Here is a 15,185-nt window from a genome sequence, read left to right as displayed (position 1 = left end):
GCTTCCTAATTTTAGAGGGTTCATATTACAGGAGGCATTTGAACAATCAGGCGTGGCTATTTTGTGGGTATAAATATTTGACAAGAGTCTTGGGGTGGAGTTTCAGATCCTGCTTTTGAACATTCCCTTAAAGACAGCTGTCGAGCAGCCTTCTGGCATCAGTGCCAGGATTGTCCCACTGAGGTTTGAACGGCTGTTATATTTCAACTCCCGTAGACTGATCTGAAGACGGGGCAGTATGGATCATCGTGCAACCCTGGAAATCGATAAAATCCACCCAAACCGCCAGCCGAGCATCGCGGATGATGAAGAAGAACAAGATGCTGCGTTCACCATCGTCAGAGTCCTGGACAAGGTAGCCGCCATCGTAGACAGCGTGCAGGCCAGCCAAAAACGGATTGAGCAGCGCCACCGAGAAATGGAAGACGCCATCAAGACCATCCAGATTGACATTCTAAAGCTGGCTCAGGCCCACGGCAACACAGGGTACACAGTTAACAAGCTGTTGGAGAAAACACGCAAAGTTAGCGCTCGGGTCAAAGAAGTCAGAGCCCGAGTAGAGAGGCAGAATGTTAACGTGCAGAAGGTGGAAACCAAGCAGGAAGAAATGCTGAGGAAAAACAAGTTTCGTGTTGTCATTTACCAGGTAAACGGGTTTTTTTAAAAACACCTGCTGTTATCTGCTATTGCAACTTCCCACTATCTGGTTTGCTTAACAATGCAAAGCATGTTGTTTTTTTTTTAAAGCCCTCTCCATCTCAAAATGTGTTAATGCTTTGTGGTTTTCCAGCATTGATTTTTTTTGCTTCTGAATGTGCTGGAGGCTCTTGAATCCACTGGTGGCAAAGGCAGGCAGTCTATTATTAGTTTGGGAAGTCTCTCAGCCAGCCAACATAAGATTAAGTGTAGATCAGCGAGACTATGTGTTGCATCTGTGAAAGGCAATCTGAGGCAGGCAGTTGGGTATCATGACTAGTATTCCAGGCGTGACTGTCGTCCCTGTTATTTTTTTCAGGGGGTTAAGTAGAGAATTCAGCCTCAGCAATTCTTTGCACAGTATAGTGCTTTCATTAATTATGCGGTATTCCCCCCTCCTTAAGAGCTGAGTTGTGTTATCTTTGCTAACCAATTGCCTTTAAAATAAGTATCCTATCTCTCGGCTGTTTTTCTATGCAACAGTTTGCTTCCAAATTCCCTTTCCCACAAATATATATATATATATATATATATATATATATATATATATATCTATCTATCTATCTATCTATCTATCTATCTATCTATCTATCTATCTATCTATCTATCTATCTATCTATCTATCTATCTATCTATCTATCTATCTATCTATATCTAATCTATATCTATATCTATATATCTCTATATATCTATCTATATATCTATCTATCTATCTATCTATCTATCTATCTATCTATCTATCTATCTATCTATCTATCTATCTATCTATCTAGTCTAAAACAAAAAAACAAAATCTGGCACTTAAATGGACATCTCAAAATAAGGTGGGGAAATAAAGTTCATTGCCTTCCAAAATTCATTTGGAAAAGAAGTGAATGATTCTTGCGTTAATTTTTTTGTTCAGAATGGTTCTGTCCCAATCAAAGTGTTTTTTTGTGCATAACACTGATTTTCTATGCTCTGTCCAAATAATTAATATTGTGCTTAGTTCCAGGGGCATTGAAATTGCAAATGCAGTAGTGTGCTTAAGAATCCCAAATCCCGTTAGAGAGTCAAACTCCTTCCGTCCCGTTAAGGTCATCAGATATTTCATTGTTTTCACTTTTAGCCATTGGAATATTATATTCCTTTCAATGAATAACAACTGCAGTGGGAAAATATTGCTGTTTCATTTATCAAAATTCTTGAAGATACAGGAAATGCTTTCATTTGTGTGATTTTTTTAATACTCTGAGGAAGTTGACCTACCACAGTCATTGAAAATTGATGTGCTGCACTGGAAACGAATAGTGGACAGAATCAGAGGTGGGTTGCTCCTGGTTTGGCCTGGATCGGGCAAACTGGTAATGGCGGTGGCGGGAGGCTCTGCCCGCCCACCTGGTAGCGCCCGGATTTGCAACCTAACTCTGGGCAGAATCCAATCTTGAGAGACCGCCTGCTGCCAATTACCTCCCAAAGACCCGTTAGATCGCACAGGGTCGGCCTCCTCCGGGTTCCGTCTACCAGCCAATGCCATCTGGCTACCACCCGGGGGAGGGCCTTCTCTGTAGCAGCTCCGGCCCTTTGGAATGAACTCCCCGCGGAGATTCGGACCCTCACCTCTCTCCAGGCCTTCCGGAAAGCCGTCAAAACCTGGCTGTGCCGGCAGGCCTGGGGTTGATGAGTTCCCCTCCCCTCTCGACTTGTATGGCTGTATGACTCTTGTGTATTTTAATTACATGTATTGTGTTTGTATCCCCTTTTCCCCTTTCGAGTTGTTCGCCGCCCTGAGTCCCTCCCGGAGAAGGGCGGCATACAAATAAACTAAATCAATCAATCAATCAATCAAAATATTTTTCAGCTACAGATCATTTGCTGCGGTGAGCCCTATTGAACTCATGTTTCTTTCAAAATGAGAATTATAGATGCTTGTGTAAATGCTTCCTTAAAAAATGAAAAAATATTTTTTTTTAATCAGTCCTTACTTTTGGCCAGATTCTTCCTGTGAGTGCACTGAAATCATGAGAATTATTATTTCCAGATAAGCCAGTTTATAAAAGAACATCAAACTTTGGCTGTCATGTTTCAGTATGGGGGAAAAAAATCATCCTGCATTACTTTTTGCTTTTATTTTTAATGTGGATGGTATGGTTCGCTTATAAAAGCAACAAATTCTAGTCTTAGGTACATTTATGTGCCTCTTGCACATATGGGTTTTGATGCTGTAACAGTGGAACTCAATAAATTATGTACATGTATATTCATTCTCTGAATTATACTAGCATGTGTTGATTATAAAATTTAGAAATGTCACCTCTAGTTATGTCTGTTCTTCATAGAGCAAGATCTAATATTCAGGAAGCAGAATTAATCACCGCTAGATAGGGTATAAATAGCCAAGTGCCTGAATGGTCCCTCGGCTTAGCTAGGCTTAGCAATATGTTTGCATTTTCCATAATGTTTAGCATATGCTCCAACTCAACAAAGCACAAAAATTGTACCAAAAAACAGAAGAATACAGGACAGAGAGTTGATTAATATCGAAAGCACTTTGGCCAAAAGTGATTGATCATCATTGAATATGGAGTTTGGTGGAAACCATCAAACATCGTCCTTAATTGCCAATTGATTGATAATCCTCTCCTTCTTCCAAGAGATTTAGTTGGACAATTGGTCAACAATCTTACTTCATTGACAAGAATATTGAATGTCACGTTGACTTAAATATTTAGATATTTGTATAATGTGCAAGAGTTCAAATTCTTCAGGCTAAATTTTGCTTTGTTGTGATTTTGAAAGAAGTTGTTTAGTATCATTGGAGAAAACGACAGTTGAGCTATTAATTGAGCTATGGTTAATAGCTTCCAAACAAACCAAGATTTAAAAGCCAGTATTAAGCAATAGTTTTATATTCTGCTCTGTTTGGGAGAGATTGCTCTTATAGATAATTGGAAATTGTCTATGACTTTCAAGCATAATTTTTTGAGTAAAGAAAGGGATAAAGGGATTGCATACATATGAATTTCTTCATATAATTTCCTTAGCTGAAAGCAGCCAATTTGTGGGATTTTGTGGAGGGTGGATTGATTTACAACAAAGTCATGTTTTGTGGCAAGAAAAAACTACAGCAAGTTGTTTGTTCTTTCCCAGAAGTTGAGAGGGAAGGTTATGTTTTCAAATCTGGGTTGGATAATCATAGTGTTTCTTATTTAAATTTCAAAACTGGTTAATCTTAACATTGGTTTGTTTCAAGAAACCCTACCTACCTCAGACTTAAAATCAGTAACAGAACAATTAAGGAATGCCACCTCATTTTCAAGTTGGTGCATAGAACCCTATCACATTACTCCGTGACCTCTCAAAACCGCGGAGGACAAAATCGCGCTTGACGAAAGCGCGCATTTGACGTCATCACAGCGCGACGAAAAAAATTAAAAATTGAAATAAAATTAAAATTAAAGCAAGCCAATTCACATAAAGGTAAGGGTTAGGTTTAGGGTTAGGGTTAGGGTTAGGGTTAGGTTAAGGGTTAGGGTTAGGTTTAGAGTGTTAGGGTTACGTTTAGCGTTAGGTTAAGGGTTAGGTTTAGGTTAAGGGTTACGTTTAGGGTTAGATTTAGGGTTAGGTTAAGGGTTAGGTTTAGGGTTAGGTTTGGGGGGGGTTAGGGTAAGGTTTTCGCTTTATTTTTACATTTTTCGATCACAGCGCGATGTTTTCGTCGCGCTGTGATGACGTCAAATGCGCGCTTTCGCTGAGCGCGATTTTGTCCTCCGCGGTTTTGTGGTGGAACCCATTACTCCTATCATGTACTTCTATCTATCATGTACTTTATACTTGTGTCAGAAACGAATGAATTGTGGCTTGTTTATCATGTAATGGTTCAAGAATCAACGTTGTTATCTTTTCTCTGGAAGAACTGAGCCTGGTAAACTAAGCAAATTACATTTTTTCCCCTCAAAGTTTTGGGTGAAATGTTAGACAATATCTCTAAATCTTTCAGAACTGGAATTGTTTGCTGACCTTCCCTGAACTTCACTTCTCCTGCTGCATGTTCCATTAAAGAGCAAAATACCTTCTAGAAAATACTAGGGATGCGTGATGCACAAGCACAAGGACCCAAGTTCATTATCTGACATTTTCAGATGATGGGAGATAGTCATTAATCTCCAGAACATCCTTGCCTCCAGGCAGTAGTCAATGCCTCTTTGCAGGGAGCAGATTCCAGGAGCCTTGAATGAGGCTTAATTTAAATAGTATGGGATCTATCTTCAACCTCTTTGAGGGAAGATTATTGGGACATATGAAAGTCAGATTTTAGACTATGTTATGAGCTCCAAATCATATTGGCTAGCCTCATGGATCATCTATGGCAGGGCTTGAATAGGAAGCGTATGATAATCCTTATCTTACCAGATTTCCCAATAGCATCTTTTTGAGTTGTCTTGAGATCCCATACTCTGATGATTCTATTTCTTGAGTGAGTGGTTCAGTGGTGGGTTTCAAAAATTGTTTGAACCTACTCTGTGGGTGTGGCCTCCTTTGTGGGAGTGGCTTGCGGATGGGAGTGGCTTGCCGCCCATGTCAACGGATATGAAGATGCTGACGACACTTGTCAGAACCACCTTAAATTACCTCACACACAGCACTGGCATGCATAAGAATATGATGTCAACTTGTTTTTTAAAAGGCATCTTTGGTTTGCGTTAAAACAACTTCATCACACACAATGTTCTGATTGCCCCACAAACGCAGTAGTCATCCTTACCTTTCACAGAGGCACTGAGTTTTATAAATATGAGCATGATAGTGTAGAATAATCATATCCAAGGACCAGTGGTGGGTTTCAAACAAATTTGGAACCTCTTCTGTAGGTGTGGCCTGTTTTCCGGGTCCACTTATGGAACCTCTTCTAACTGGTTCGGTAGATTTGACGAACCGGTTCTACCAAATAGGTGCGAACCGGTAGGAACTCACCTCTGGAGTGGTTGTAACTGAGGTGGGTGAAGAAAGGCTGGGTCTTAGAGCACACCAGTAGAAGCTGTTTTAGTATTTTCTGTGTCCTATTAAAAATCTTTGTGATGTCCCTGAAAGAAGTAAACTGCCAGTTGGAGGTATCAGTGAGGTGATATTACTCCATTGGGAATCTCTACAGCAGGTTGAATGGAGAATGCGATGGTTGTTCTAAACTCCTGGCAGGATGATAGCGGGGTCTGGGGAGAAAGAGGATCAGTAGCACCCTGAGCAAGATATTGGTTCTTTTAGTCCCATTATAGTCCAGTCTAAAAAAATCAACCCCACAGAAGGCTGTGAAACTAAATATAATAATAAAACTTTCAAGTCTTATTGTGTTGTAAAGGTAGTTTTCCACTCACAGTCCCAATTGGGACCGAATCTCCATCACTAAATATTGCAATCTTGTCGCTAAGCAAGTCACGCTGATTTTTACAATCTTTTTTTTTGCCACGGTTGTTAAATGAATCAGATGGCGATTAAGCGAATCCAGTTTCCCCCACTGACTTCGTTGGAAGCCCCTGGAAAAGCTTTTGATGGCAATTTCTTGACCTGGGGCTGCTGCAACCGTTTGTAAATACATGTGAGTTGCCAAGCACCCATTTTGCTCACATGACCCTGGGGATGCTACAACAGTCTTATGTGTGAGGACTGGTTATAAGCCATTTTTTCAGTGCTGTTATAACTTTGAATGGCTATTAAACAAATGATCGCAAAACAAGGACTTACTTCTCCTTTTAGTTCTGCGACTTTGGGAGATATCTGACTGAACCACTTCAAAATGTTAACTCGATGTTCTGGACTTAAACCATGTTTACTACTTATAACCTTGGCAACAAAGCTTACACATTTCTATCAATGTCATCTTCCTTGGTCTCTACATTTGAGAGGCATGATCAGAGGTGGGTTCCTGCCAGTTCGCACCAGTTCGGTAGAACCGGTTTGTCAAATCTACCGAACCGGTTAGAAGAGGTTCCACCAGTGGACCCGGAAAGCAGGCCACACCTACAGAAGAGGTTCCAAAAATTGTTGAAACCCACCACTGACACACACAGGCTCACACAGGGAGAAAGAGAAAGAAAGGAAGAAAGAAAAAAAGAAAGAAAAAGTGAGAGAGAGATGAAAGAAAAAAAGGAACAAGGGAGAGAAACAAAAGGAAGGAAGAGAGAGAGAGAGAGAGAGAGAGAGAGAGAGAGAACACATGGCTGGCAAGCCACTCCCACCAGGTCACATGGCCGGCAAGCCACTCCCACAAAGGAGGCCACACCCACAGAGTAGGTTCAAATTTTTTTTGAAACCCACCACTGGGCCTGATGCTTCTGGAATAGTACCAGCTTTGTCTCTCAGTTGACTTCTGGTCCCAAACAGAATCCAGGGTGATAACCTGTGCTGCTCATGGACTCAACATCCTGCAATAAGAGCAGTTGGAAACCATACTCTCAGCTTTAGCTGATGTATTAAGGAACAGCCTTTTCAAGTATCTTACTGTAATTCACGCTTCTGCCTTTCTCAAACACAATCTACTTGCCCAATCTGAGCAAATGCTAAGCCACCTTCCCCATAATAGGTCTGATGGGAGCAGTCACAGAAGCAAGCATTCTCTGTGGGAGCTCCCCTCCTTTGGAATATCTTATCTCTTCTCCCTGATGCAAAGGAAGTCTCCAAATCTTAGAGCCAGATGCAGGAGAATGCTGAGAAATGTAAGGCTCTGAATTTAAGCAGGAAAAACCTGTTGTAGAAAAAAACAGGACACGCAAGCCAGCTCTTCAGGGAAGGAATAGTTTATTGCGCAAGTTCAGAGACAAAGGCCTGAACCACGAGTGATAGGCAGGAAATCCCTTATATAGTGTATCGCGTTCAGATAAAGCCATCTGTTAGTTTTGGAAACACCCCTCAAGATTCGCCCTTAAGTTACAGCAATATTATGTCTACAGGAAGTTATATTACATAGTCAGCTAACGGAGCAGAGTAGCTCGTATTTTGAGGAAGTTAAATGTGTCTTCCAGACAGTCAAGCCAGCAAATACATTAAAATGGAGACTTTGCTTCAGCGGGTTTCATGTGCCTCTAACCCGTGTCTAACCGCACCATGTCCTAAAAGCAAACCTTTGCAATTTCTATATATGAACAGTTAAAGCTTAATATCATGAGACCCTAGTTTGGTTCAGGCTTGAGGCCTACCTTGGTTCAGCCTGCTACCTCAAACCAGTTGCACAGGTATAAGTTAGGCCAGTGTTTCTCAACCTTGGTGACTTTAAGTCCTATGGACTTCAACTCCCAGAATCCCCCAGCCAGCATAGCTGGCTGGGGGATTCTGGGAGTTGAAGTCCACAGGACTTAATAAAGTCACCAAGGTTGAGAAACACTGAGTTAGGCAGTATCTGGGTTAGTAGCAGTACTTATGAGCAGGATCTGGGTGTCGCAGTAGACCACAGATTTAAGAATGAACTAACTGCCAAAAGAGCCAATGCAGTCTTGAGTGGCATCAATTGAAGTATGGTGTCAGGATCTTAGCAAGGGTTCCACCACAAAACTGCGCTTGACTAAACCGCGTAGCTGACGTCATCAACAGGGCGACAACAGCGTGGAGACAGAAGCACGCTGTAAACGCTAAACCTAAAATTAACTCCTAAACCTAAACTCCCTACACCTAATCCTAAACCTAACCCTTAACCTAACCCTAAACCTAACCCTTAACCTAACCCTTAACCTTACCCTAACCCTAACCCTAACCCTTACCTTAAGTTGAATCGGCTTGCTTTCAAAGCGCTATTTAAAGTGCCCTTCTTTCTCCTCGCTGGCTGTTGTCACCTTGTTGATGATGTCAGCGATGCGGTTTAATCGGGCGCGGCTTAGTCGAGCGCGGTTTTGACGGGTCACGCTTAGCAAGTGATAGTAACATTGTATTTTTGGCTGGTCGAACCACACCTGGAAAACTGACCAATTCTGGTCGCCATAATAGGAAAAAAAGTGCTGAACTGGAACAAGTTCAAGGAATAACCACAAGAATGGTAAGGGGCTTGGAATTTCGAATAATTGGGAATTTGGTATGTTCAGCATAAAGAAAAGACTAAGGGTAGACAAGATAGCGGTCTTCCAAGATATGAAGGGATATTAGTGGGAATATCCCGGTGCTAGTCGTTACTTTTAAAGCCCTACATCAGTGGTTCCCAAACTTGGCAACGTTAAGACTTGTGGACTTCAACTCCTGTGCTGGCTGGAGAATTCTGGGAGTTGAAGTCCACAAGTCTTAAAGTTGCCAAGTTTGGGAACCACTGCCCTACATGGTATCGGACCTGGCTACCTGAGAGACCGCCTCCTGCCAATTACCTCCCAGAGACCTATTAGATTGCACAGATTAGGCCTCCTCCGGATTCCATCGGCCGGTCAATGTCGGCTGGCGACCCCCCGGGGGAGGGCCTTCTCTGTAGCTGCTCCGGCCCTCTGGAACGAGCTCCCCGTTGAGATCCGGACCTTTACTACCCTTCTGGCCTTCTATAAAGTGACCAAGACCTGGCTGTTCCGGCAGGCCTTGAGAGACCGCCTGCTGCCAATTACCTCCCAAAGACCCATTAGATCACACAGGGTTGGCCTCCTCCGGGTTCCGTCTACCAGCCAATGCCATCTGGCTACGACCCGGGGGAAGGCCTTCTCTGTGGCAGCTCCGGCCCTTTGGAACGAACTCCCCACAGAGATTCGGACCCTCACCTCTCTCCAGGCCTTCCGAAAAGCCGTTAAAACCTGGCTGTGTCGGCAGGCCTGGGGTTGATGAGCTCCCTTCCCCTCTCGACTTGTGTGGCTGTTGGCTTTTTAAAATGCTTGTCTTGTACTTTTGTGTTCCCTTTCCCGCTTTGAGTTGTTCGCCGCCCTGAGTCCCGCCGGAAATAGGGCGGCATATAAATAAAACAAATCTCAAATCTGTTGAATTATCCAGCCTCATTCTAAATTATGAATGTTGTCGTAATTTTAAATTGTTGGGTTTTTTTTATATATCCCCCTTCCCTTTTTATTGTAAGCCGCCCGGAGTCTTCCGAGAGTGGGCGGCATACAAAACCAATAAATAATAATAATAAAAATAATAATAATAAGAGACTGAATTGACTCCCTGTAGCACCTGAGGGTACGACAAAAACCAGTGAATGGAAGTTTTAGAGATATCCAAACTTGAAATAAAGAATTGCCTGACTGTGAGAACCATTAGGGAATGGAACAACCTCCTTCCTGGAGTTGTAGATGGTCCACCAGTATAAGACTTAAAAATGGACAGCCATTTTCCTGATATGATGTGACAATCTGGGTAGGGGGTTGGACTAGAAGACAATTCTAGGCGTGGCACGACATTACCGCGCTGGTCAAAATCGCGGCGATAAAATCGCGGTGCTAAAGCCGCGACGTCATCACCGCCGCGACAACAGCGCGGCAACAGAAGGGCGCTTTAAAACGGTGCCGCGGCAGAAAGCTGACTTCAATTAAGGTAAGCGTTAGGATTAGGTTTAGGGGTTTGTTTTAGGGTTAGGGTTAGGTTTAGCGTTAGGGTTAGGTTTATGGTTAGGTTTAGGGTACTGAGTGCTTGGGAATGCGCGATTTTGCCCTCCGCGATCATGTCATTGCGGTAGGGTTGCGTTTTACCCTAGCGCTTAGAATGGCGCGAATTAGTCTTCGCGCTTATGTCTCCGCGCAGAAGGGCTTCGCGGATTTGTGGTGGAACCAATTCTAGGCATAGACCAGGCTGTTTTGGAAAGCCACGAGAGGCTATTGTCAGTATGATATTTGGTTAGTGTGATATTTATGTTAATTTTTATATTACAGTAACTGTAATGTTTACTTGTTTACCTGCATGATATTATAACCGCTCTTCGTGTACACTGTTTCTTGTGTATACATTGAAGCAATATATTCACTTTCTAAATACATTAAAAATTTCTCCCGTAGTCTTTCTACTGCCATATTTGCATCTCTCTTCGAGATCTGGAACTATACAAGACTCTCCTAGGGAAAGATGATTCTCTTTCAGATATGGAGATCAAACAGGATATTTTCAGGACATGTTACTCTTTTATAAATAAATCTGCAGCCTTTTGGTGATCTGGACCAGGGGTGGTATCCACTTACCTTCCCTACCGGTTTGCAAATGTGAGCGTGTGCAGATCCTTCCGTGCATGCACTTTTGACGAAAAAAAATGGCCTAAATGGGACGCCATAGAGCCTGGCGCGGGTGGGCAGAGCCACCCGCGATTTCCGCTACCAGTTCAGGCAATCCGGTTTGAACCGGTAGAATACCACTTCTGATCTGAACACTGCTAGAATGTCACCTTTAGAAATCCAAGCCTTCTTGCTCTATTTTTCCCCATAGGCACAATCTTTTTGTGTCTTTTTGGTGATGATTGTGATTACTTGCCCATCTTTACTCTCCATATATTCTTGAACTTGGTTCTATACCCCAACTCTACCGTTTTCCAGGGTAGCTGTACTGAAAACAACAAAGGTTGAAACAGACAAAACTGTTTTTAATTCATCATGAATGGTCTATCAAAAGTATTCTGCCCATAAGGTGTGTGTGTGTGTGTGTGTGTGTGTGTGTGTGTGTGTGTGTGTGTGTGTGTGTGTGACTAACATTTATTTATAAATGTTATGCTACAAAAACTTATCAGGATTTCTTCTTGACCGTGGTTTAAATCTGGTCTCAAATCTGGGTTATTATTAACTATTGTTAATAGTAATTAACACTGTTAAATAGGAAAGAGCAATAAAGTTTAAGAATATGATTGTGCTTAATTTTTTATTAATGGTATGGTCTGCACTAACCCCTAACATGTGAAAAATTAGAAAGTTATTTGGACAGGGACAGCACAACAATAATGATTGGCCTTATGCTATTGAATCTTTGTGAATGTTCTGAAAAATTTAGCATAAAGTAGAATGACTGAGGCAACAAATATCTGGGATTTTCTAAATTCACTTTTGAGCTGTTTTTGAGAAGTGTGATAGAGACGTAACATTGTGCTCTTACTTGTAGGAAGACATTCAGTGCCCATCTTCTCTGACGGTTGTCAAAGACCGGACACAAGGGGAAAGCACCGAAGATGCCTTCTGCCCACCTGATGATCTCTCTTCTGATGAGGAGTATTACATAGAAGAAAGCCGAACAGCCCGTTTTAAGAAATTGGGGATGAGGCGTATCAACGTCATCAAAAAAGCATTTTCAAGAGAGAACCTTCAGAAAACAAGGCAAAATTTTGGCAATAAAGTGGATAGGCTTCGTACTCGAATAGTAACACCTGAGAGAAGGGAACGAATAAGGCAGTCGGGAGAGAGGCTGAGACAGACTGGGATACGGTTCAAGAAAAACATTGCCAATGCAGCGCCAATGAAGAAGAATTTGAAAAAGAACAGGAAAACTACAGAGCAACCTACTGATGGCCAACAAGGAACTCAAGAATCTGGCACTGAAACAGCAACAGGAAGTAGGGAAGCTGAACCCACCACTGAGGAAATTTCCTACACTGAAGTGATAATGAAAGTGAAGAAGGACAAAGGGGACGGATCAAAACACCTTTCTCAGGCAGACGAGAACGCAATGATGCCTCCTGAGAAGAACCTGATCAAACCAGAGATGAAAGAGGACGCCCTTTTATTGGATCTAAAGCAGCCTGTTTAAATGGCAAACATCTGCTGGTGAGGTGGTGTCACCGTGGCAGGGAAAGAGCAATTCCTTTCATGTTGGAGGTGTAGTCATGCTGCCTGAAGACGCCGTGAAGTATTGCATGTTGCAGAAAGTTTGGGGCCCAGCCCAAGGTTTCTATTTGGACATGCCAAATTGGTCAGTTGGATTTATCAGCCAACCCACCAAACCAACCAGCATGTATGAAGACATTTTTTTCCCCCTACCTTGGTTGTTCAAATGTATTTTTTTTCCTAAAACTTCCATTATCCCCATTCTTACTACGGATTATTGGCACTTTCTAAGGTGCCTGGTTGGAGGAAGTTGTGGTAGGTAGGACTCTTTTCAGCATTTCCCAATATTTTACAGGAAAGACAGTAATGGCAAGACTTCTGCTATCCTACACATGCTATCCTACACTCTTTGCCTGATGATTGATAAGCTCTTCTGGACAATCTGCAACCACAAGGGAAAATTGTTATCTATATGTAAATAGATGTGCTTGGATTAAATTACAGAAGAGAACAGATCAATATATGTCTGTGAGTGTGTGTACACACACACAAACACGTAAACACTCTTCTTTTACATACAATGGGTGCATCTTTATCACCTGATAAAGGTGATAAAGATGAGCCGAGGTGGCGCAGTGGTTAAATGCAGCACTGCAGGCTACTGCTAGATCAGCAGTTCAGCGGTTCAAATCTCACCGGCTCAGGGTTGACTCAGCCTTCCATCCTTCCGAGGTGGGTAAAATGAGGACCCAGATTGTTGGGGGCAATATGCTGACTCTCTGTAACCCGCTTAGAGAGGGCTGAAAGCCCTATGAAGCGGTATATAAGTCTACTGCTATTGCTATTACCTGATGATTCTCTGCTAATAATAAACCATTTTTTAACATGTATGCAAATTGCCATCTACCCTAAACAGGTACATTTCAGCATTAAAAGGTGATAGAAACACCCTCTCCCCGATTTTATGACATTGTTTTCTCAACAAGTTTCTTCTCTTTTTATTTTTATGTACAGTTAACAACTACAAAAAGTAAATCTCATTATTTGACTTATAAGAGATATCCGGCTGTTGCATAAAGTAGGTGAATTGCAGGCATGAACAAATCCATTAACTCTTTCTCCCTCTGCCCCCTATACTTTTATTCAAACAGGGTTCTCCCCGCAATCCCGAGGTGAAGAGCCGAGGTGGCGCAGTGGTTAGGGTGCAGTACTGCAGGCTACTTCAGCTGACTGTTAGCTGCAGTTCGGTGGTTCAAATCTCACCGGCTCAGGGTTGACTCAGCCTTCCATCCTTCCGAGGTGGGTAAAATGAGGACCCAGATTGTTGGGGCAATATGCTGACTCTGTAAACCGCTTAGAGAGGGCTGAAAGCTCTATGAAGTGGCATATAAGTCTAACTGCTATTGCTATTAGCAGTGGAGGTCCGATAGGTCCGAGGTAAACCGAGCACTCTTAACTACCTGCACCAAGGACTATGTCCGAGCATTAAGAACTGCAAAAAGATCATATATTTCTTCCTTGGTTGCGTCCGCCGAGTCACGCCCAGCCGCCCTGTTCAGGATAACCCGCTCCCTCCTTAATAGGAGGGATGCGGGAGACCCCTTGCAGGGTAGGGCTGAGGATTATGCTCAATTCTTGGCGGACAAAGTAGCTCGGTTGCGATCGGACTTGGACTCCACCGCAGTAGATCCAGCTGAGACACAGGAGGATCATTTGCCACATCAGTTCTGGGTTGAGTTCCAGGAAGTTGCCTCTGGGGATGTGGACAAGGCCATCCGAGCTGTAAGTGCCTCCACTTGTATTCTGGACCCGTGTCCCTCCTGGCTGGTGGCTAACAGCAGGGAGGTGACACATGGCTGGATCCAGGCGGTTGTCACCGCCTCTCTTCGGGAGGGGCACTTCCCCGCCGTACTCAAAACGGCGGTGGTGAGACCCCTCCTAAAGAAACCATCGTTAGATCCAGCCATCTTAAACAACTTTCGTCCTGTCTCCAACCTTCCCTTTATCGGGAAGGTTGTTGAGAAAGTGGTGGCCTTTCAGCTTCGACGGGCCTTGGAGGAAGCTAGCTATCTTGACCCCTTCCAGTCCGGCTTCAGACCTGGTTACAGCACAGAAACCGCTTTGGTCGCATTGACCGATGATCTCTGGAGGGCCAGAGATGGAGGCTATGCGTCCATCCTGGTTCTCCTTGACCTCTCAGCGGCTTTCGATACCATCGACCATGGTATCCTTCTGCGACGACTGCGGGAGGTGGGAGTGGGAGGCACTGTTTTGCGGTGGTTCTCCTCTTACCTCTCGGACAGGTCGCAGTCGGTGTTAGTGGGGGGGCAGAGATCGTCCCTGAGGCCCCTAACATGTGGAGTACCTCAGGGTTCGGTCCTATCCCCCCTACTATTTAACATATACATGAAACCGCTGGGCGAGATCATTCGGAGGCACGGGATAAAATACCATCAATATGCGGACGATACACAATTGTATCTGTCCGCCCCGTGCCAACTCAATGAAGCGGTGGACGTGATGAACCGGGGTCTGGAGGCCGTTAAGGACTGGATGAGTGCTAACAAACTGGTGCTCAACCCGGATAAGACCGAGTGGCTGTTGTGTTTCCCCCCCAATAATTTGGCTAATACACCAACGCTTAGGCTGGGGGGTCAAATTTTATACCCCTCAGATAGGGTCCGCAACTTAGGAGTCCTCCTGGATCCACAGCTGACTTTTGACCACCAGCTGTCAGCTGTGACCAGGGGGGCATTTGCCCAGGTTCGCCTGGTCCGCCAGTTGCGGCCCTACCTAGATCGGGGGGCCCTCACAACAGTCACTCGA

At 43.5% G+C, this 15,185-nt stretch overlaps 1 protein-coding gene across 1 annotated transcript; it reads left to right on the top strand.

Moving 5' to 3' along the window:
* Window positions 1-173: 173 nt before the first annotated feature.
* Window positions 174-13,733, top strand: CAVIN4 (caveolae associated protein 4). Its single transcript, XM_014072540.2, has 2 exons — window positions 174-646; window positions 11,701-13,733. Exons 1-2 carry the CDS (start codon window positions 239-241, stop codon window positions 12,340-12,342), a joined length of 1,050 nt encoding a protein of 349 aa, XP_013928015.2. The 5' UTR covers window positions 174-238; the 3' UTR covers window positions 12,343-13,733.
* The last annotated feature ends 1,452 nt before the right edge of the window (window positions 13,734-15,185 follow it).

Source organism: Thamnophis sirtalis, unplaced genomic scaffold, assembly GCF_051295495.1.
Source record: "Thamnophis sirtalis isolate CommonGarterSnake01/CBP01778 unplaced genomic scaffold, rThaSir2_p1.2 scaffold_8, whole genome shotgun sequence".
NCBI classification, from domain to species: domain Eukaryota; kingdom Metazoa; phylum Chordata; class Lepidosauria; order Squamata; family Natricidae; genus Thamnophis; species Thamnophis sirtalis.
The sequence above is the reverse complement of the archived record's forward strand: the minus strand, read 5'-3'. Positions and strand labels throughout refer to the sequence as shown.